At 38.6% G+C, this 24,344-nt stretch overlaps 2 protein-coding genes across 7 annotated transcripts; both read right to left on the reverse strand.

Annotated features, from left to right (window-relative positions):
• Positions 1 to 14,464: 14,464 nt before the first annotated feature.
• Positions 14,465 to 16,302, reverse strand: LOC131682536 (methyltransferase-like 26). 6 transcript variants are annotated; one of them, XM_058964086.1, is made up of 4 exons: positions 15,831 to 16,168; positions 15,455 to 15,530; positions 15,271 to 15,305; positions 14,465 to 15,214 (listed from the first exon to the last, which is right to left on the reverse strand). In XM_058964086.1, exons 3-4 carry the CDS (start codon positions 15,276 to 15,278, stop codon positions 14,551 to 14,553), a joined length of 672 nt encoding a protein of 223 aa, XP_058820069.1. In that variant the 5' UTR covers positions 15,279 to 15,305; positions 15,455 to 15,530; positions 15,831 to 16,168; the 3' UTR covers positions 14,465 to 14,550. The 6 variants fall into 6 exon arrangements, with proteins under 6 accessions (XP_058820069.1, XP_058820065.1, XP_058820067.1 ...); XM_058964082.1 differs by having other exon boundaries at positions 15,366 to 15,460; positions 15,753 to 16,168; XM_058964084.1 differs by lacking the exons at positions 15,455 to 15,530; positions 15,831 to 16,168 and adding an exon at positions 16,235 to 16,302.
• Positions 16,303 to 20,965: 4,663 nt separating this feature from the next.
• LOC131679963 (uncharacterized) lies at positions 20,966 to 22,570 on the reverse strand. The gene is made up of 3 exons (XM_058960705.1): positions 21,850 to 22,570; positions 21,162 to 21,785; positions 20,966 to 21,104 (listed from the first exon to the last, which is right to left on the reverse strand). Exons 1-3 carry the CDS (start codon positions 22,500 to 22,502, stop codon positions 20,966 to 20,968), a joined length of 1,416 nt encoding a protein of 471 aa, XP_058816688.1. The 5' UTR covers positions 22,503 to 22,570.
• Positions 22,571 to 24,344: the final 1,774 nt, after the last annotated feature.

Raw genomic sequence — 24,344 nt, forward strand, 5'->3', positions numbered from 1 at the left:
TTTTTTCAGTGTACCGCTCTGAGGGCATGCTTTCCGACTTCCTTTTCGACGCCATTTTTCTCGGAACATCTGTTTCCGCTTAAACGAATTTTAAACACGTCCGTTCGCAAATGAATTATTTTCCGAAAAAAAATTATTCCCGGAGGAAGGACGGTGAATCAAATTTTTGAATTGGGTCATTAAATTAGGAAAAAAAATCTTTTTTATTACATACATCGATAAAGCTGATTTTCGTGATTGCAACAATGTTTTTTCCAACTCAGGAAACATGAAAATAATATAAATATTTAAAATAAAGAAATATGTTGACAGTCTGGATTTGACAATATCAGAAGCATTTGACATATCGAATTTCACGACAAATGATGCCCTGTCAGAAAAAAATTAATACATGCTTTCCCGGTTTTCCCGCACACACCATCCAATGCATATAGCTTTTTTTTCATTTTGGGTATTCCCAGTTAAACTCCTATGTTATGGGATATAGTAACCATTAGAGGAGATATTTTTGTATTGTTCCGACAATATGAACTTAGATTTTATTAAATGAATATAACAATAGTGTAGTAGATAAGACCTGCATAGAAAAAATATATAAATTGAGCATACAAAAATATATTTTCATTTAATATGGCTGGCAAAAAAAAGAAAATAGTCATCTCTATTATTTGTAAACGACACGATTCGAGCATAAAGTACGAAGATGCCACCAGAATAGAACTTCAAGACGTTGTCCCGTTGTAATGTGTGTGCTTTGTAAAGCGTAATTTCGAAGCTTTGGAAACGAGAGGGAGAAACTGAGCGATAAAACGACAGAGCGATAGGTGTGCGACGGTGTGGGTTGCAGTTGAACATATTTACCTAAGCGAGCTGTCCCGTGAGTAAGAGTGTGTGGCTGACGGTTTGAAATCTTATGGGAAACGAGAGGGAGAAACCGAGAGAAAAATAAAGATTGATGGATGCGAGACTGGTGGAGTGGTGGCGTGCTTTATATTGTCAACTGAGCGAAAGCTTTGTCGACGTATATGTTTTTAGTTGTGAGAGTTGGAAATGAGAGAAGGGAATAGTAAATCCTACGGTTTTGTGAGCAAGTGTGAGTGTATTGAATGTGGCAAAGAAAGTAGGCACGCGATTATTAGGCAGTTTTTCGAGTACAGTTGGTGGGTCAAGACGTTTTGGCCGGCGGTTGCAGAGAAATGATTCGCAAGGAATGCGACAATGGCGCAGTGGCTCCCCGTGACCGGTATGTACTTCTAACAGTAGATTCTTTTTAAGAAAGTGATGTGTCAGTAGAGTGATGTTGCGAGATTTATATTTTTTTGTGTTTAAGTAAATCGATGGCACTTTCTTTATTCGTATTTAGCGGTGCATTGCTTTACGGAGATTTTGCAGCGGCCATGTTGGTCTTTATAGAGGAATGCGTAGAGGGTTGCAGATGACAGTGATTGCTTGTGTGGTACTGCTGGAGACTGCGCTCACATTTCGTGTGGTGCTTGAGAGGATCAACTGGCATATGGTAGGGAGATAGTGCTGTTTGTTGTGTTGTTTTTTTTGGCTTTCGTGTCAAGTTGTGATAAAAAAAAACTTTAAATGTTTTAGTGTTTCTAAATTGATTCGCGCGGGAGGTCGTGAATTTTATTGAAAATTGTAGATTCGTACGAGAGGACGCGAATCGGTTCGTATTTGTTTGGATTCGTGCGAGAGGACGCGAATCGGGTTGTATTTGTTTGGATTCGTGCGAGAGGACGCGAATCAGGTTTTTGACTCGTGCGAGAGGACGCGAGTCGGGTAGTATTTGTTGAGATTCGTGCGAGAGGACACGAATCTGGTTCTGTTTTGACTTGTGCGAGAGGACGCGAGTCGGGCGGTATTTGTTGAGATTCGTGCGAGAGGACGCGAATCAGGTTTTTGACTCGTGCGAGAGGACGCGAGTCGGGTAGTATTTGTTGAGATTCGTGCGAGAGGACACGAATTAAGTTTGTTTTGACTTGTGCGAGAGGACGCGAGTCGGGCGGTTTTTGTTGAGATTCGTGCGAGAGGACGCGAATCGGGTTGTATTTGTTTGGATTCGTGCGAGAGGACGCGAATCAGGTTTTTGACTCGTGCGAGAGGACGCGAGTCAAGTGGTATTTGTTGAGATTCGTGCGAGAGGACGCGAATCAGGCTTGTTTTGACTTGTGCGAGAGGACGCGAGTCGGGTAGTATTTGTTGAGATTCGTGCGAGAGGACACGAATCAGGTTTGTTTTGACTTGTGCGAGAGGACGCGAGTCGGGCGGTTTTTGTTGAGATTCGTGCGAGAGGACGCGAATCGGGTTGTATTTGTTTGGATTCGTGCGAGAGGACGCGAATCAGGTTTTTGACTCGTGCGAGAGGACGCGAGTCGAGTGGTATTTGTTGAGATTCGTGCGAGAAGACGCGAATCAGGCTTGTTTTGACTTGTGCGAGAGGACGCGAGGCGGGCGATATTTATTGAGATTCGTGCGAGAGAACGCGAATCTGGTGTGTGTATATATCAATAGAGTGGAGGTACGAAAGGATGTAGTAGATAAGACCTGCATAGAAAAAATATATAAATTGAGCATACAAAAATATATTTTCATTTAATATGGCTGGCAAAAAAAAGAAAATAGTCATCTCTATTATTTGTAAACGACACGATTCGAGCATAAAGTACGAAGATGCCACCAGAATAGAACTTCAAGACGTTGTCCCGTTGTAATGTGTGTGCTTTGTAAAGCGTAATTTCGAAGCTTTGGAAACGAGAGGGAGAAACTGAGCGATAAAACGACAGAGCGATAGGTGTGCGACGGTGTGGGTTGCAGTTGAACATATTTACCTAAGCGAGCTGTCCCGTGAGTAAGAGTGTGTGGCTGACGGTTTGAAATCTTATGGGAAACGAGAGGGAGAAACCGAGAGAAAAATAAAGATTGATGGATGCGAGACTGGTGGAGTGGTGGCGTGCTTTATATTGTCAACTGAGCGAAAGCTTTGTCGACGTATATGTTTTTAGTTGTGAGAGTTGGAAATGAGAGAAGGGAATAGTAAATCCTACGGTTTTGTGAGCAAGTGTGAGTGTATTGAATGTGGCAAAGAAAGTAGGCACGCGATTATTAGGCAGTTTTTCGAGCACAGTTGGTGGGTCAAGACGTTTTGGCCGGCGGTTGCAGAGAAATGATTCGCAAGGAATGCGACAAATAGTTCTACAATATCCCCAATAATAACGAAGAATGGAGTGGTTAAACTATAGTGAAACCAGAGTGTATGTAAGGAGAGTGAAGACAGCTGCCATGATTATCTGTCAGTGATATTCCAAACGGACAAACGACCTCTCAAAATACATGGATTTGATTCGTTTGGAATGACACTGACAAATAATCATTGTTCCAATTTTTACAGTGTCGTCACTCTCCTTATATGCACTCAGAGTGAAACAATATCCAGTGCTGTAACCATATGTGATATTGTATATGTTGATAGCCATGTCAATTGTTCGAATGTTAAACAAACAATATCTGATATGGTTTCGCTAGTGAACAAAACAGTAAATAGACATTATGTGAGATTGTTGAAATATAGTAAAATGTACTAAAGTAAACTAAATGATTGTTGAAATATAGTAAAATGTACTAGGTAAATGCAACGTTGGTAAATGTAAAATGTCCAACCAGCGAATCACGACTGTAGTCCACGAAAAAAAATGTTCGAACAAAATCGTCGTTTTGGTATTGTAACATAACCTAACGCCATATTCCCCCAATTGTTATCCTGACGAGACAGCCTCGGTTCGGTCGGTCTTCTGCTTGACGACATGTTTATATGTGTATGTGAGCATCGTGTTAGTTATGGTCCGATGTGCAATACATTCTGCGTCGTTTGGAGATTCACTTGACGACTTTTGCCACGGACGGTTGTGAAAAGCAAGGCAGAGGAATTGGCATCCTAAGCAAGGTCACCACAAAGGAAGTCGGAAAGCATGCCCTCAGTGCTGTACGACAACTATAGGTTTGTTCCAGTACACGGAAGTCACTGCCTGTTGCTCCGGAGCAAGAAATTCTTGCTCCTTTTCACTCCGATTTGCTACCAGTAGAAGAAAAAGAAAAGAAGATAATACAGGAACGATTTTCTCCCTGTTTGCTCCGGAGCACGGCTCACAGAAAGGAGGCTTGCTATTCCGCGAATTGACAGTTTTCGGTGACGTCAGAGAAATCGTTGAGATAAACAAACGGATTTCTCGAAAGTTGTTAATTGACAATATTTGAGCTCTTACGGTGGAAAAAATAGTGTGCAATGGATTTTTGACGTAAATTACGCCATAATTACACTAGACACAGTGGATAATCAGTGCATCTATGTGATTATTAGCGTAAATCGGGAATTTGGAAGCATGCCATAGAAAACATATCCCACCGTAATTTTCTGATCATAGCAAAGGTTTTGGACATCCGCATAGCTTCCTTGTGATTTACCAGGTGCCGATCATTCGTTAGCAGCAAACAATATATAAATTTCATGTAATTGTTTTCGCCGACGATTTCTATGACGCGCTCTCGTCAAATGTTTACACTCTAACGAGCTAGCCTAGTATATGTAAGCCGTGCTCCGGAGTACTTCCAGTTTCTCCTGGTACTGGAACAAACCTTATATGTACAGTAAACGGCAACCTACGGCGGGCAACCAAAGTTTCAATAGCTTACCGATCGCCAGCATCTAGTTTAACCTGCCTAGCCGCCCTTTCGTTTACTGGGAGCAGTCACAAATTGGGTACTAGTTTTAATTAGAAGTTGAGTAAAATTTTACCCATCGCAGTACTACACTGCAAATAATCTACACCTTTTTTTAAAGAGATTTGACACATGAATTTTAAGGTTCCATTAAAGAGATTATAACTACTAGAGAGAGCAAAGCGCTACTGTCTCCATGTATTCACGGACTGAAACATGGGGTCTCGCCCTAGCATATTGTATCCCATTACTTTGACATGTGTGTACCCGGGGCAATATGTGTCAAACTAATGGGCCTAGCATATGTAAGAGCGAGAAGATAAATTTTCAGTGTTAATAGCGACATGCGACCTCTAGTAGTTATAATCTCTTTTGTTTCTATCCACACTGCGAATTCAAGAGCTTCCACATTTCCCTTTAATAAAATTACACATAAAAATAAAGTGAGCCACCCGATGATATGATCGACTGTCATCACATTTAAATGTGTCGGCGTATTAATTCCGAGATTAATTCATAAATGTTTTGCCCATGGAATTCATGATTTTGACAAATGCGCCAACATTAAGTGTCATAGCAACTAAATGTTAAAAGTCGATGTATTGAATTATAAATGTTCTGCTTATGACTATAAATATTGTACACTTTCTTTTTGACACATACGATTTAAGTTTAAAAAAAATGTCGCCTTGAAGCAAAAATAGCAAATTGCAAAGTAAAATTTCTCAAATGTAAGCCTTCTTGTTCGTATGAAGGGTGGAATCAAACATTTTGAGACATTTTTTGAATCTGCACTTTTTAACAAAACATTAACATTTTTTTTCCAAAACTTGGTTAAGTGTTGTTTCAATATTTGCAGAAAATATTACCGAATGCTCTTTTTTAATAGAATTCATGGGGCGCATTTATTTTGCGTTGCTCTTTCATGATGCTTTACCATAAATCCTTAACGGCATGCCTTCAAACACGCATGAATGTGTTATGAACGATAATAAAGTTCGTTTATTCACTATTCTGAAAAAATGTATACCTTACAATATGGCATTTTGTTCGATGATTGGCATCATGCGATGTCAAGGAATAAAACCACGATAAAATTTTATTGAATACAACTAATCAGTGAAAAAATTTAGGTTAAAACTGAAAGTTCTAACATGGATAGCATAAGAAGTTTTATCACTGAGAACTGACATACAAGTAAAGTTTTCAACTTGTGTAAGAAATAAAACTGTCGCTTTGAAATGACAACAGCTAGTAGCAACTTGCCACTGGCTGGCGCTTCGATCGGCCAGCAATCGCTATACGGGACTTGTGTGCGAACTTGGATAGAATGGTGACTCACGCATGCGAACCTGTATGCGATGATGATTTTCAACGTATTTTTATTTAAATGTTTACGCAGGCTTTTCGGGAAAGTTTGTTCTAGCTTATATGTCTGTTCTCTGTGGTTTTATGGACTTCTTCAGGAAGACTTTACCCAGTTTTATGATGGTTTAATAGCACTCATATAGTGGTTTTCCACACTGCTAGATCAGGAGACCATAAAACCGGTGTTGATTTAATATCACACCTAAAGAATATAATAGAACTGTAATAAAACTATTACTCCCACGATAGTTTGCATAACAAGTTCTACTGATTACAATAAAACTGGGCCAATTTGTCATAACATCGGTTTATAGCAGCCTGTAGGAAGTATATAAGATCATAAGGTTAGCATGGGAGGTTTTAAATATTAGTTTTATTTAACGCTATAAAACTTCAATATAACCAAAATTGTTACTTGGGATGTCGCTGTTCTCTGTGGTAGTATTGTTTGTGGCACTAAAAACTGGATTCTAACCGCACTGCGCACTTACCACTCTTTCATTAAATTCTTCTCATAGGCTGGTTAGTTCGACTGGTCTGTCTATGAAAGTACCATCTATATCACTGGAAATACATGTGTTTTGATAGCTCGCAGTTTTCAGATCACTCGCACTTTGAAAGTGCGGAGTCCAGGTTGGTGGGAAGTGCGCAATAATTGGATACAGCCCTGCAGAAATGCACCCGCCACTCAAAAATCTTGAGCGTTATTTTAAAAAGTCATATCTGCAATGAGTTACTCTCTTTGTTTACTTTCTCTTTCGATTTTTACGACGTCACTATAACACTTTTCACTTATTTTATAGTACAGATCGAAAGACAGTGGTTTTAACTAGCATATTATGCAAAGAGTTGAGGAATAAATGTTAAAGTGACCGAATTATTAACAGAAGAGAAAGTAAACAAAGAGAGTAACTCATTGCAGATATGACGTTTTGAAAAAACGCTCAAGAAATGTCTGCGTTTTGTGACATTTCCGAATAGTCCGGTCTGTCATTTTGGCAGCTCTGCGTTTCGTCTATTGAGCATTGCATGAAAATGTATAACCTCACTTTTCTGACAGCTCAGAGAGCTTGTTTACATGGACTTAGAAAATTTTTGGTTTAACCCAGTACAAGAAACTCGGTTCGAATTCTAACACCATGTAAACAAGCTCGCTGAACTGTCATTTTTTCGAGCATTTTTACTCATATTACGTCACCTTGCAATGTCCTATATGCGTTTTCTGTCATCTGGTTAACTTCCGTATAACCAAATACAAATTTGTATTTGGTATAACTCACTCTCAATTATACCACAGACTAACAGACACTACCCTCGAAAACAATCCTTCGCCCGCTTTAGCAGTAATTTTAAATATATTTGCAGTTGGGACTGTGGCCAAATTTGCAATTATGGTGCCACTGACATACGAAAAAGCAGTGAAAAATTGTTCCCAAACCTGAGGGGTAACCCACCAGCAAGAGTGTTTGGGACCATGAATAAAAGGTGGAGCTGGTGTTCTGGGAAAATTGCCGGATCGAAGTTATTGAGGGAATTCCCTCATAGTGTTATGTCTGTTAGTCTGTGATTATACTTCCACAGAGGAACGAATAAATATAGTTTCACTAAAAAAGGAACACGTTTTTTCGGAAGCGCCATCCGAACGTTCGCAAAGCTACGACAGGTAAAATCAGAAGTGGGGTCTATCCACGACTTTCCAGCAAATACAGTACGCGATGCGAGTGGAAGAAAGCGAAAATTACGGTAAAAACCGTAGGATTCTGTCACGTATTTACACACTAAGCCAGCCAAAAAATGTTCAGTAATTTCTTTTGACGACTTGAACAGTAAAGTGATATTTTTACGTCGCTACCAGCAAATTGTTTAAAAAATTGCGGTAAAGTTTTAATTTTTTAGCGATTTTCAGTAATTTTTCCAATATTTTTCACTGAATTTATCAGCACTTTTGTTTTTTTCGGTACAGTAAAATAAATATCCAGTAAAATACTGACAGATTGTTCGGCAAAATTGTACCAACATTACCGACCCTCGTCAAAAACTTACAAAACAGGTACAGCAAATCATCTGTCAAGTCGCCATTTTCAGAGGAAACTGCTGACTGATTAGTATTTTTTGACGTTTGGAGAGAACGGATTGCGGAGAGTTCGGTAACCGAATTGTCTTACTGAATTGATTACCGAACGACGGTTTGCTGTTCAAAACCCCAGCAAAATATTACTGTACCCAGTAATTCAAATTAAATGTGTAAGAATCCGCCGACGTGAACTCCTGCTATAAATGGGTGGCGGAGCATCTGGAGATAGTGATGAGTTTTATTCTCTCAGCGAATTCGAGGCAATCGTAATAATGCAACAAAAACAAGCGCAGATCCCGACATCAAGATGATTCGGAAAAGGAAGAAAATGAGCAGAAACCTGTAGTTGAGCGAATATTTCATCCGGAAGAATTGAAGCAGCTGATTCCCCTAGTGCTAGTGATAAATATTTAGTAGGTATGAATAATTCTAAAGTTGATATTGTAGGAGCGTACTCGGCAAAAATTATTATTGATTTTAACGTTCATTTCACAGTGGTTACAGGTACCACAATGAGGGCATGTTCAACAGCTTTTTATTTTTATAGGAGTTTCGAAGTAGAACAAACTGAAACAACTATATCCCCAACAAAACGTTTCAGTTCTATAATTTCGAGCAGTTTAGTTTCAAAATTTAAAACTGATATACGCTGCCGATCTATTTGTTCCCACTTTGAAACACGTATAGAACTGTGTTTTAAAAACAGGAAGAGTGTATTAATGCGCGCCAAGTGAAAAAATCAGCAATATTACAAAATGGCTGCTCGAAGAGGGAAAATTTTTGCTAAATTGGAGGACCGGCAGATATGCGTAACCTGGGTTCATATTTCGGAGGATTCGATACGTGGTACTGACCAAAATATTGCTTCTTTCTGGAGTGCAGTGCACCAGCACGCTGCTTCACGCAATAACAAGGAACTCGTACATCGGAAGCGATACGGCAGCGCTTCGGAATAACAAGTCGGAGGTTTTCAAAATATATAGACTGTGTAAAGGCCGTGGAGTGGAGCGCTTGAATGAGAGCGGAACAAACAACGAGGACGGATTAAATAAGTCCTAGCATCTCTTCAAGCAAGAGCAAAAAGAAACATTTAAATTTTTGGAGTGCTGGGAAGTATTTAAAAAGTACCCGAAATTTAAACAGGAGGAATTAAATTCGCTTGGAGGTAATGCATGCTAAAAAGTAAATTACGAGAAACATATCCGACTTAAACTACACAAAAAAGTGTGATCTAAATGGGGGATGTTTGAGAACCTTTTTTTATCATTTTAGCTAATTTCACTTGAGAAAGAAATTTGGTTTGTTCCAGTGCCAGGAGACGCTAAAAGTACTCCAGAGCAAACAGGGAAAAGGTCGTTCTTGTATTGTCTTCCCTTGTCTCTTCTGGTAGCCGATCACCACGGGTTTTCGTTCCCCACGTACTTCAAATGGGTGACGGAAAAAGTACACAAAAGATCGAATTTCCCGAAGTGTAAATTAAGTCACAGAAAACGTCATAGATTTGGCACAAAATTCGGCGACAATATTCGTAATTGAAATCCCCTGGTGTACAACCGTCTTAAACACGAGCAAGTTTTTTTGCTTCGAAGAAACGAAACAAGAATTAAGTTACACGGGTGCGTTTCGGCTTCGCCTCATCAGAAACCGACACTAACTTTATGTCGGAATAGATTAGCGCCGGCTTGACGCGAATCCCTTAAAACTAAAACACACTTTGTGTTTCAATCGAACGACTGATGTAACGTGATGTCCCGCCCGAGCAGAAGTTCTGTTTATGCCAATAAGACAGAGTTTTAAGGGATTTGCGTCAAGCTGGCGCTAATCTATTCCGACATAAAGTTAGTGTCGGTTTCTGATGAGGCGAAGCCGAAACGCACCCGTGTAACAAATAAGGATTTGTGCCATTCAAGTGCAAAGACTGGTTTTACCAAAAAAATTCGCCCTTGTTAAGAACTTTGGTGTTTACCCAATTTTCCTCCTTAGGGTGAAATATAGCATAGTGCTTTCGCATAGGCCTGCTACGCCAAGACAAGTTTCGGCTTCACTGTGTTTCATTGGCATAAACAGAACTTCTGCTCAGACGGGACATCACGTTTGATCAGCCGTTCGATTGAAACACAAAGTGTGTTTTAGTTTTAAGGGATTTGCGTCAAGCCGGTGCTAATCTAATCCGACATAAAGTTAGTGTCGGTTTCTGATGACGCGAAGCCGAAACGCACCCGTGTAACAAATAAGGATTTGTGCCCTTCAAGTGCAAAGACTGGTTTTACCAAAAAAATTTCAACCTGGTGAGAAATTTTGGTGTTTACCTAATTGTCCTCCTTAGGGTGACATATAGCATAGTAAGAATTAAGTGCTGGATCAATCCTATTAGATATGCTCTAGCACATTCTTTTCGGGCTGAGTTTTTTTATTAGTGTCAAATAGAGACAAACGAATACATAAACAACTTTCTCCCTTTTGCTCCGGAGTACTCAGTTTCCTCTGGGATCGAATCAAACCTATTCTTGTGTTAATTAAATATTCCCCAATCATCCACGATACCTTTTCATAGATTTTTCAAAACAAAAAACCTGATGAAAATTATAAAACGATTTCCACATATATCACAGGCTAAAGGTTAGTTAGCGGCCAGTTCTGATACCCAATGAAAGTTTGTGAGTTTGTAGAAAAGGATTTTAGAGGTTTTGCCCCGGACCCTCAGAATTGAAGTTATAACAATAATGGTGAGCTAGGATTTTAATGTTACATCGAGCATTTATTCAAAACATCGGTTTCCAAATATATCGTGTGAGTAACGGTGAACTGAGTGCACTGTAAAAAATTGTCCCGTCTAATCCAAATGTTTAAGCACTTGAATCAGTTTCCATGCCTCACTACGAATTGCAGTGATTTAGTATTGATTTTCTAGTGATTTACGATTCGTACAAAAGTACTATATCTTTGAAAATTATTCAATAGAAATTATCTTCAAACTAAAATTTGTATCTGTTGCATTAGTACTACTGTCCATATCTATTGGATTTTAATGTTTCAACCTTTGTTCACAAATGTCAAAATAACTCAAGCGCATAAAAGATGAACACTTGGAGCAAAAGTTGTTTAAGCAGAAGTCCTACGTTTCAAACTGATACGTTTTAGTCAGTGTCAGTGTTTTTGTCAGTGTCCAATTTAAAGTGCAATTCTGTCGGTTTCAGTTCGCGAACTGGAGAACCTGGGCGGGACGTTTCATGAATGAACCGGATGCACCTGGCACTCAAAATATTCAAATTGAGGATCACGACGTTTATAGGTTTATTTAAATTGAAATAAGTTAAATATAAATAATTTAAATTTAATAAGCGCATATTTAAGCAATAGCCAATTCAACAATAAATAATTTTAACTTGATGTGATGGTTCGGTAATATCAATATGGTAAACAATCAAAATTAAAGTCTGGCACATCCAAAACGGTGTGCAAGGCAATGCAATTTTAAGTGATATTGCTGTTGATTCGATTGTGTTTCGATACGAACATTCCCAATAGACTTACACTTCGTTTTGAACTGTTTGACAAGTAGTGCGAATTCAACAGCAAATGACTTTATATCAACGTGATTACTTTTACCGTGTGTATATGCATGTGTGTGTTTGTATATATGGGATCAACAATCGCCTATCGATTGCTCGGATATGAGCGAAATGATTTTCTTAATCTTACCCCATCAAACCCCCTCAGATCCCTCTCCCTAACACTCCTCTTAGACTACTACTCCCTCCCGCCACCAACAGACACTAAAAATGCAATCTAAATCTTACCTAAATTTCTTATTCTCATCGTCTTCACTCACCAGGCATACCAAAATAAACCCAGGGTGATAGCTCTGGGTTGCAAGTTTTTCATCCTCCTGATATTTTTTTTGTTTCAAGTATTTTAGCGTCGACACGCCCTAATAAACATCTTATCATTCACGAGCCTAACGACCTGTCCAGGGTATCATCCAAACAATATGTGGAATCGTTGGACTATATGGATTAAAATTCGTGTATATTTTTTTATTGAGCGTAGCTCAACAAGTTCGTGGATGGCGAGCCATTGTATAAAGGTGTTCTAAAAATGTAATAGGTGTATGACCACTTACGGTTTGTCTGGAATTTCCTTTCAAAGAGAATTTTGACAGTTGGCTTGTAAGCCGTAATCGTATGTTTGTCGTACGAGTTTTTAAGCCTGTCAATCTACCATACGACTTGACCGGGTCGCATTGCCATTCGTACGACATAGGGTGATGTGCCTATTATGGCAGTAGAGCCTATTGTGACCCTATTTCGTACCCCTTGGTTTCGAATCAAGCATATGAGATAATGACACTATCGATTTGGCTAAAGCAGGTGAGAAAAAATAAGCTCAAGTTATATTCTTTATTTGTTGTGCACATATGTATTTAGAACTATCCTCTAAATCCAACTTTTAATTAAAACAAAATCACCTTATTGAAATATCTACTATTCCGCCTCACTCACGTAGTGGACCGAAACTGGATGCAACGGCGCTTAGCAAAATAAACACTTACGAGCCAGCATTTACCGCCTCATATCTCGTTATTCCAGCACAAATATACTAAACATTGCACTGATACATACCTTTATTTTAGCTGGAGAAGCTTTTTACAATAATTTCACTTTAAAATCACTCGTCAAACACTAGAATAGGCCTAGTGTTATAATAGGATAAAACTAAATACGGGGGTTCCTATTATTGGCATGTTTTGCTGATACACTACCACAATCAAAACCAACTTTTTGTATCCATCATACAGAAAAGAATCACCAGTGCGGCCAAACCAAAACATGAACTTGTAAATATAATGTAATGCAATTTCAGGTATAAGTAATCAATTACTTCAAGTTATTCAACTAATTGTTGATTGCAGATATTTTATTTTCATCTGCACATACAATTCGGATCGGGAGAAAGCAATGTGATGTGAAACTTGTCATTGCAGTTGCTAACCTTCGAATGGTTTTTTTCTGCGTGCGCAATTCTGGGCGCTCTTCTACTAACAGCTGATGAGTTTCATTGATGTGCGTGATGTTTACGTTTGTTTTGATCGGCTGAAAAAAGCAGAATGATTCGTTTTACAAATCACACGTTGGCGTCCATGATCTGGATACCTAGTTAGAATCGACGCAAATGGAATATGAGGCATTGCGTTTCAACTAGATTGTTTTTCGATGAGGTGGAAATTGGCACACCCATGAGGCGATAATTGGATCGTTGAGGTGGGAATAGATGCACAGAATGGAACATTTATTTTCATTTATGCTGAAAATTGAGGCAATTCTGCTAAATAAGCATTATATAGATGCTTAAGAAACAGTACACTGATACTTTATGCTGAGAAAGGTTATAGATAATATGGCTTCTTTTAAAATTGTTCAAAAAATAGTGCGACCCTCTCCCTAATGGTGCCAAAATAGGCTCATCACCCTAGTCACACATTGCGGTAATCATTCAAATGGTCGTTTCGATTTAAGATTCCGCGTGTGGGCGATTAATTAGATTCCGCGTGCGGGCGATTAATTAGATTTTGTCGTGGCTCACGATTATCGTTTCAATATAGGCGCCCTTTTCCAAAATCCGGTAGAAATAGAAGGTAGAGTTTTTGAATGCTAGTAACACGTGTTGTCCTGTATGGAATTACACCATATTTGCACCAATCGGGCGGAAAAATGTACATCAATTTTGTATGAAATTCTGAAATATGCTTGATTTTTATAAATGCAAAATCTAATTTACGCCTTGCCTTTCGAAGTCGACGGGGGAAAACAAAATTTTGCTGCCTAGTTCAGTCGTCAATATAGGGGACCCAATCAAAGACAGCGACCCTATAAATATAGGTTCAGCTGGTTCTTTTTCTACTATTCGCTGCTTGAATTATGAACAAGCAACACATGGGCATCCATATTTGGGCACGTTTCCTAGTTATGTGCAAAGTTCATCGGGCGCTCTTCACAATGCTGTGAAAAGTTGAACTTTGCACACACGAATGATACTTTGATTGATCTAGTTGTTTCATTGGTAATCTGTAATGTACAAAGCATGGTAAAATTATAACCGGTTGATGACCTACACCAATCATGCCAGAATCGCATTCATGAATCTCCCATTAAAATGTAATTCCGTTAATTATCATTAAATTTGATTTAGCAGGCCGAAGAGTAGTCATGACACTCCGGTTATGTTCGATATAACCCGCCAATCTTTTTAGTTTGAGAATGGTCCAACTAAAAGTGTTCAATAAGTTAAAAAGGGAAACAGTTTGATTTTAACCGTATATTTTTTACATATTGTATAATTCAATTTGGGGTCTTTAACGATCATATGCAATAGTGAACAACTTACGGTTATATGTCCTTCAGTTCGTTAATCTTTTCCCAGATCAAGCATTTATTATTAGATGGTAAATCGAACGATTGCTTAAGTGCAATTCCATTTGCTGTAGAGAGTTTTTCCAGTGCTGTCGTATCGCGAACGCCCCAAGCGGGGTTACGACTCCGCAAAGAGGCATCAAACTGAACATTACTTTCAGGAGTAAGTGTTCCATTTACCGCATACGGTCCATAGGTTATCAGCAAACCGCCTTTCTTCAACAGTCTGGAAGCATTCCAGAACAATCCTTGACTGCACTCAATCGGAGAAATGTGGATCATGTTGATGTTAAGTATGTAATCGAAGCTTTCTGCCGAAGTTGCAAAATTAATTTGGTGATCATTGTTCCACTCGGTACATGGCCGAGAGATGTCGATCGCAATAGGCGATTGTAGGTTCGGTACGTTGGCCTCGTGTCGATAGGCTTCGATGCTGCCGAAGAGAGAGGTATCGTACTCTGACGGTTGAAAACGAATGCTGGGGAAATGAGGAGCGAAAAACGCCGCATGCAATCCCACGCCAGAGGAGATTTCCAGCAATTTCTTACCCGGTTGGCTTTTGTCAAGATACTTATTGAGCACCTCGAGGATAGGTCTCTTATTGCGCTCTCCCGCCGGATTGCTAAGCTTACGAATGTGACTGAAATAATTGAGTGAATTTAATTTTAACATTTGATTCTCTATTGAATTTTTCACCTAATCATTTTCGTGTATTACTGCGATTAGTTCACCTGTATTAAAATGGAAGTCGTATAAAGGTATTCTGTTTAAATCAATTGTTATTGGGATACTTGTCGTTTAGCGGCATTAGTGAGAGGTTTATGATGCTGTTTTTTGCGAGTGACGAACTTTTATCAATTAATAGCATTTTCGTTTTTATCTGGCGCTAGAAAGGTGTAGTTTAAAAAGGGATTGATTACACACTAGTTTGAACTAGAAAAACTCTAGTAAGAGAACTGCGGAGAGAAAAACAGCATTTTTGGCAACGTATGCCCCAGCATTGTATGGCAACACGTCCAACGTTATTAGGATAGGCAATGTTCGATTGGATTCGTTTTTTGACAGCTAAACGCGAATCCAATCGATCCAAAATGGAGTCTCCGCAGTTCTCTTTCTAGAGTTTTTCTAGTTTGAACGAGTGTAGCACCGACTACACCGGTGTAGTGCTGGGACGGGACCTGTGGATAGATGTTTTCTTTTTCATTTTTTCTGTTCATTTTATCTTTCGTCTCGCATAGTCACTCTTTTGGTCTCACAAATTTTCGATGGACTGGCTGCACATAACGGTAGGTTTTTTCGTATCCGCAAGTTCTCTTCCAGGTGTAGTGCACTGTCAAAAACGAAAATGCCGCAATTGAGTTCTTGTCGGCCGGTCTCACGAGCACTAATGCAGTTTCTTGGTTGAAAACAATCCCATTTGCTTTTGCCGTCTTTGTTTATTATTTTCCACCAGCTAGTGATGTAGCATTTGTGTCATGTGACGGGTACGTGCATGAGCTGTAGAAAAGTCTATGCTAAACTAGTAACCTGACTTAGGTTACGCGGCGAAAACAATAAAAAGCAGTAGCTTTAAAAGCATTATGTTTGTCTTTAGATTTATTTTACGAGCTAAAATGATGCTGAAAATGCATATCATTTTAATTTCATTATACCTACTTACACTCTATACTTTATCATGAGGAAATATGTACAAGTATTAACTAACACAGACCGTAAACAAATAATATTTCTTGAGCGTTTTTTCAAAACGTCATATCTGCAATGATTTACTCTCTGTTTATACTTTCTCTTTCGATTTTTACGGCGTCACTATAACACTTTTCACTTATTTTACAGTACAGATCGAAAGACGGTGGTTTTAACTAGCATATTATGCAAAGAGCTGAGGGATAAATGTTAAAGTGACCGAATTATTAACAGAACAGAAAGTAAACAAAGAGAGTAACTCATTGCAGATATGACGTTTTGAAAAAACGCTCAAGATCTATTCCATATCAACATTAGAATAGGGCTAATAAGATTTGTAAACAAACTTTTGTTTTGCTGATTTCTCTTAATTTGTTATATTTTCAACCCAGAAGACATTTGAAATTGATTCTACCAAGGGTAAAGATGTTGATTCATGTGTATCTTTCATGAAATTTGACTCGACAGCGGAATAATGAGCGAAATAAGTTTGTTTATAAAAATCTTATTAGCCCTTTTGAAGAATTGATATTGTATTATATAGCATTCTGTCAACACTCCACTGGTATTGAGCAAAACAAGCAGTATTACATGGCGTTACATTTTCGAACAGCTGATATTATGTTCAGTGTTGCTACTATTTTTCAAAGAAAATCATACAGTTCAACCAAAAATGCCTGGCAAAATCTGGCACGTGACAGCGACCTCAAAGTCATCGATATTTGACATATATTTTAGTTTCATAGAATGTGCGTCAATCCATTTTTGTAAAATTTGGGACATTATTACACAAATTTCCATAATGTGTATGTAGCAGCTTCTAAAACTTAAAAATCTGGCAGAATGATAGATTTATCTTTTTGTCTGGAAGCTGTCAAAACCTATAATTGTTCCAGATAAATCTGGCATAATGGCATCTCTGGTTATGCTGTGTTCTTTATGGATTTTTTGTTAGTGGACAGTTTATGTGTAGGATTTCAACAATCGGACAAAGACTTGGTTTGTAAGGAGTCTTCGAACAATTGTGTTTTCTGAAAATTATACACGAAAAAGGAACTGTTTGATGAGACGTTCAACAGACGTTCATCGTAGGACCCGTGTTGGACGATTTTGATACAATTTGTTTGATCGGCATCTGGGCTAGAACGGCAACAGTAGACAAAGAGCGGAATATAGTTCTCTAGAAATCATTTCACAAACTTTTTTTTGTAGGAGACGTCCCACTGCGACCAGTATTTAGATCTATTGTGGTATTTCACACACACTACTTAGGAGTTTATTTTTCTCCACACTGATACTGTTACATATTGGGTAGTACTCTTATAAATGTCATTCCAGTTGAACTGGGGCTCGAAAAAGTAACGCTGTGTGGTATTTTGATTTGCTCAACTAATCGACCACGCTGCAATCATGGCCAGGTTCAGAGATGCCAGATTTGAAGATTTGTCTTCATTTTGAAGACATTTAAAATGTTGTGAAGACGTGTTTTTCATTTTGAAGACAAATTTATTCGTATATCTAACTGATTTCCGGCAGAATTCTGGCTCAAAATCAATAACCGATTCAGAATCCTGGCCGTTGAAAACAAATGAAGACATTTTTTATAAAATGTGAAGACATTTGAAAAAGATGCCTGGTATCCCTGGCCGGGTTGATGTCTACGCTATATAACAGCTGTATAACTTTGGGTTATTTGATTTACACCACACAAATATTAAGCAAAATAATGTGTTACTTCCCGAGACCCAGCTCGACCAGGTTGACAATTTGCTTTGCTCTTTGCATACTCTTGCTCATCAGTGGTTTACAAGTTTTCAAAAAAAAGTTGATCAGCAACAATAAACAAAGAGCGCAACGAAAATGTTATACCGATCAAGCTGGGACTCAAAAAGTAACGTTACGTAACAGTGAGTTTCTCCGCATGAAGTGTTAAATAGCGTTACTTTGCCAGTCACAGCCAGGAATGCCATTATGCCAGATTTATCTGGCACAGCCAGAGTTTTTTGCAGCTTCCAGACAAAAAGACAAACCTCTCATTCTGGCAGATTTTTAAATTATAGAAGTGTTTGCACACGCATTTTGGAAATTTGGGGCATAATTTCCCAAATTTATCAAAAATCGATTGATAAATTTTGATGACATTGAGGTCGCTGTTAAGTAGCAAACCTGGTCCCAGCTCGACCGAAATACCAGTTTTCGTCGAATTAGTTTAGGATGTTTGCCAATCACGATGATAACAGTATCATCAGCGTAGAATTTGAAGATACCTTTCAGTAGATTAGCAAAGATCGAATTCATCGCGATCGAGAATAATGTTAATAATGTAGTATCGAGGCTTGCGGTACTTGTTTCTTCTGCGAACAATCTAGAGTATGTGTTGCCTTCAATAATTGCGAGGCCTACGTGTAGATTTTTGGAGAGGGCGTCGTCAGTTATCTGACAAAGATTCCGAATACGATCCTGTTCCTCTACCTTTCTGGAATGCATGCTGTGTTTTGTCTGATAATTCGCTTTTGGAGTGCGGTAGTGAGGCGTCTGTTCTTTATACGTTTCATGACCTTCGTGGCATAGCTGGTAAGCACGATAGGTCGGTAATCGTTTGGGTCAGTTGAACCGATTTTCTCTTTTGGTATTGGTATAATCAGGTCATGACCCCATACTTTGTTCACAAAATACCGTTGGTCCATATGATTGAGACTGTCAAGGAAGGATACTTTCACTCGAAGCGGGAGGCGTGATAAACGGACTATTCTATAATAGCAAGTCAGTCCCATGTAGATATGGGATCCCATAGAACATGGGACTGACTTGCGATTATGGGCAGTATCGATGGTGAAGTTTTCCAAATCATCTGGTGATTAGGGTGTCTCAAAATGATATCATGTTTAAAAAAATCATTGGGCTCACTTTTTAAATGAAAGGTTAGTGTATTAGGATCATTTTCTTCTTCGAAGTGAATTTGCCAAAACGCTCCCTACTGGTGGAGGCTTCTGAGTTTTTGAAAAAATGGGCCAATTTTGGATAAAAATTCAAATTTATGCCCGTTGAAATGCTCCAGAACTGTTTTTACAGCATTTTTTTTTATTTTTCTAGAGATCCAAATGGGCGTTTGACAAGTTAGTCCATGCAACTTTTGGCAGGGCCATTAAGACTTAATAAAAAGTGTTATCTTTGGTGTTTGACCTCAAGCTGGTAAGTCAAATGACCTACAACAGGCGTAAAGCCAAACGGCACTACAATGGAAATTGATACTTTCAAAAATAAATTAAATCAAATAAAACATCTGGCACAGTATAGCCAAACGTAACTTGAGTCGGTTCCGACAGCATGAAGTAACAAGTTACTTTACGCTTGTCCGGACATGACGTAGACTCAGGTGATTCGCATTTTTAATGCCCAACGATCTTAACTCCTACAGTAGCAGACAAAAAGTTAAGTCGCCGGTAAGCTCTAAGCTTGCATATATGATCCTTCCACGCTTTTCTGTACTTTCTCCCTTCAACTCCTTGCTCTCCTTTGAGTACTATGGCTTTTAATATTGAAAAATATATTTTACCTTCCAGTCCCTTGCTAATTAAATGCCGTAACAACTGTTGACAAATTGACTCAATAGGTTGTTAATTAATAAAAAAGGTAAACAAAAATGGTAAAAATAAAATATATGTGCTGAGAAAAAAAAGTTTTAATGTTAAACTGAAAAGAATGCACAGTTGGCAGCACTACCGCCAAAAAAATAATATTTTTGCTAGACTCCTTGAACAATTTTCTTCAAAAACCATCTTGCGGTTTGATTCTAGACTCCATAGAACCGGAGATATGATCAAAAGAAAATCAAGGGTTTTGACAATTTATATATTGGCCCTAGATGAACTATTCCTCAAAATTTAAATCCGTGAAGGTCGATTTCAAGTTTGCATCTTTTTTTATCACTTCGTGTGGAATGACCCATATGCTATCAGTTTGAAAGTGAATGAATGAGAGGAGCTTTATAACTTAAGGGGTCATACGTAAAATTTTTCAAAATTATATTTCCAAAATATGGAAGGCGGTAATAATGTATAAATGTTCAAATTTTCAATTCTGCCGTAACGTCTCTTATGTATATCCTGAGCGTACTGAAATCTTTAACTGCCTGTTTCTCGAACTACTGTTTTTGCACTAGGCGGAAATGTAACTCGATCAAATGATTTTTGATCCGTTTTGAAATTATTACAGCATATTCAAATTATTTTATTTTTCATTGAGTAATTTGCTATTTTGTATCGATTTTGAACACATTTTCCATGTTCTTCTATTAAAAAGTGTGTCATTTCACGAAAAATCAAAAAACCTACGTACGTCGCTTGTTGTTATCGTTCCAAGAAATCAAAAAAATTAACTTTTGGCTCTAGGTCAAAAATTACGGGAGAAAGATTTCCGACCGTGAAGTTTCCAAAAAAATACTCGCGGGCGGGAAAATTCTGCACAGCCGCCATCTTGTGATGAAATAACTCGTAAACATTATATTTTTTGCATCACAATTAGTATTTTATTTTTTTTCAAAATATCTGGATTCATTTTTTCATTGCGTCAAGAAAAGTAATTTCACACTAATCATCGAGGTATCACGAATTCGTTTAGTTGCACATTAATTATAATAATGTGCGTATAAATACGTTATTAAAATTTCAAGAACCTGTTTTTTTTTAATCATAAACAGTTTTATTCAGCATTTCTCAAAGTCTTTTTCTTTCGCTCGTATATATTTCAGAGTTATACCATTCACCAGAAGATTGATCTCTGATTCTGAATGTTCAATATTAAACAATTCTGATATGTCAGAGTCGGGTGATCTCGATGAAGACCTGTAACATATAAAGAGAATTTATTCACATTCCATAGCCTCAAATGTGTCTCCTTACTTTTCCAGTTGCAGATCAAATGTTGATATATAGGTTTCATCTTTAGACATATCTTCCGTGGCTATAATACAGTTTACAATTTCCCTCGTGAAGTCATCATCGATCGTTAAAGACTCTACTGTATGGATTTGAGACTGACTAGCTTGCTCTACTGATTTCCAAGTCAGCATAGAAATGGGAGCTAATTGATTGCGAATTCTTGAATCGCATTGTCCAAAAATTCTTTCGTCACTACTAAATGATTCTAATTGAGATGTAAAAGTTTCGCTTTGAGTAGAACTGTTCGCGATACTGTAAACAGGACTTGGCCCTGGTGTCATGAGACAGGCCTCTATTACAAATATGTCATCGTCTTCCAGAAATTCGTTCGGTCCTTCGAAACCTTGGCTTATGGCGATAGATTCAGAAAAAATATCACTAGGTGGCTCTACCATGACAAAAGAAGTTTGACATGCTATTTCCTGATTGCTGATGCGTCTGCAAAGTTCGGTCCACCGAGAACATATTTGTTGGGATAGCTCCGTCAACTTCCGGCAAGCTTGCTGGTTCCGAAGACTTCGGATCAGTTCCTCGTAGCGTAAACACATTTGCTGCATAGCTCTTGTATCGATATCTTTCTGTTTTCTGAAATGTGTGTAATACCTCTAACTGATCATATGGTTGATAATATCAAGCATCATATCCTTACTCAATTGCTGTTTGAACGAATTCAGTAACTTGATCAGCCATTCGTTGAACTTCGTTGTTAACCCTTGTAGACACTTCTTGTTCCAAATGAATTCTGTATTGCTGTGCTACGTTGCCAATCAGATACCGAGCTTGTCTACGTATATTTATACACATGAATCGGGCCATTTCTCTTCTTCCGCGCAGATAGTCTTCTCCAAGCTCTAGTTTCATTATCCTAAACTTCTCTTCCAATGCCTGTTTAGCTTCCGACAACTGCTCCTGCATTCGCTTCCGTTCTTCGTCGCGCGCAATCTCGATTTTCTGCCGACATTCGAACTTAATGAAATCAATTTCTTCGCTGAGATCTTTCTTTTTGACCACTCGTCTTCGCCTCCGTTCCAGTCTGTTTTCCGTTTCCTTTCCCAGTTTCAAAATATGTTCGTGAATATTAGCTTTGAGCTCATCATTGTCCACGCAGTAAACTGACGGGCCAAGTAGCTTTCGGTCAACGCCCATCCACTTTTGACAGGCAGGACTCATCAGTTCCAAAACTACGTTGGCCAAATCCGATCCTAGCTCACTGCGCATCTGTGATTGGGTGGGAACGGATCCATGCTGAAGAAAGATAGAGCGTCTGCGTAATTTACCAGGTTTAGTACATGCTATATTCATTTTGGGTTAACAGATCTGTAATTATTTAAGAAGTTTTCAATTTAGACAAAGCTTTATACCGTGTAAATTTCAACGATTACTGCGATTAAATGCGAAATGACTTGGTTTAATTTTGATGAGTAATGCCTATTTCGGTTTTACATTCGGGTTGGTCTAGGTTCGCTCTAATCTTTACAAAATTCATATAAAAATGACAGTTTCGACTCTGATCTAAAAACGAAATCTGCATAAGATACACTGTTTTGGAAGATGTCTGACTAATGGTGACGATTGGCTCGAATTGTATGATTTCCCAGATATCTTCTCAACCTTTCGATGACGTAGATATGGCACATGACTTTGATACGAATGGTGGAGACCAACATACGACTGAAGAAAAGCGGATGGTGTGTCAAAGACCCACTAGCGAATGCCGACACCAGCAGAAATATAACGACGTATTTTGGAAAGTAATCGTGTGCTTAGAAATATTTTTTTTTTGAGAGTTGTCCTACTGGAGCTGTAGAAATAGTTTCTCAGAAGGGCTCCCGGTCAGAATCACACACTACAATTGCAGACGAGACGGGCAATGTCGCCCACTAAAACACTGTTTAAGGGACCATCCATAAATGACGTAGCATTATATGGGGGAGGGGGAAGTTTTATTATTTGTGATGTGTCACGACAGGGGGTAGGGGGTCATGTCATGCTATGTAGCTTTTTTAAAGGGGGGTAACTAACATCGTTTTTTTATTTTATTTTTTAATGTTACGGGGACAAGGGGAGGGGGAGAATTACCGTCAAGCTACGTTATTACCAGAGGGTATTTAGAGGCTTGTGACGAAATGCTAGGATGGGGGAGGGGGGTGTTAAGAAATGCTCAAAAAATGCTACGTCATTTATAAATCGTCCTTAAGGCCAATTTTATAACCGTGTGCCTTTTGCGTATTCGCGTGTGTTCTTGGATGATCGCGCTCGGACCGTACATATAATACTTAATTTTTTATGTGCGGCTCAGATGCTAAAACAAAGTGAGTTTCGTAAATTTCACTAGAGTTCCCGGTCGTTTCGCCATGGAAGGTATTGCCCAGAGTCGTAGCGTGCGGTTGGCCCCCGCCAAGGGTGCCAACCTTAGAGGGCGCTTTTTAATTTTTGTGAGGATAAATCATGAAATAAGAAGAATGTAAACACCAAAGGATTGTAAAACTATAATGCAGTTTATGCTCGAGGAGAAACTAAGACAAGTTCTAACTTCAACTGCCACATAGGGATCATCAGAGTGATACTCTTCCAAAAGAGCATAATGATTTGTCGTGGTGAGTGGTGTAGCTCTTTTTAGTTTTGCTGCAATAGATCGTCTTTAAAGGAAACGCTTTAGATTCTTACGATCCTAGATCATATCTCTCATAATAGGCATACCTATTTTTTTAGCATTCTCAACGCAATAGTCTGCCCATGATCGCATATTTGTCCCGTTTAGTAAGAGATTTCCTACCTTCATGGGACTGATTTGCGATCATGAGCAGTAGTGATCCTCATGATTCTCAGTGCAACAGCCGAACAGGCAAACGATTTTTGTCGAAGAAGACGTAATTAAACACCAAATTTCACCCGATACGAGTTTGAAGAGACACACATTTTTGTTTCATCCAGTGTGATTTCCATTCAAAAAACCCAATGATGCAAGGGACCTTGAAATAGCCAACCCCATGCTTCAGTAGATCCACGCACAATTTCGAATCGGTGACCCCATCCTCGATTTTCACCGAAATCGTTCTTGTCGTCATGACGGTTTGTCGGTGGGTTAACTATCAACTCTGACGTCAAAATCAAATCGGCAGAAAATAGGATCAAGTCTCGATA

This window comes from Topomyia yanbarensis, chromosome 2, assembly GCF_030247195.1.
Source record: "Topomyia yanbarensis strain Yona2022 chromosome 2, ASM3024719v1, whole genome shotgun sequence".
NCBI lineage: Eukaryota > Metazoa > Arthropoda > Insecta > Diptera > Culicidae > Topomyia > Topomyia yanbarensis.

Excerpts from the sequence above, each read along its gene's own strand:
- LOC131679963 (XM_058960705.1), bottom strand. The coding sequence starts at position 22,502 with ATGAATATAGCATGTACTAAACCTGGTAAATTACGCAGACGCTCTATC. Across the intron at positions 21,786-21,849 it reads TTCGTTCAAACAGCAATTGA|AAAACAGAAAGATATCGATA; the intron begins GTAAGGATATGA and ends CACACATTTCAG. Across the intron at positions 21,105-21,161 it reads TTTGATCTGCAACTGGAAAA|GTCTTCATCGAGATCACCCG; the intron begins GTAAGGAGACAC and ends TATATGTTACAG.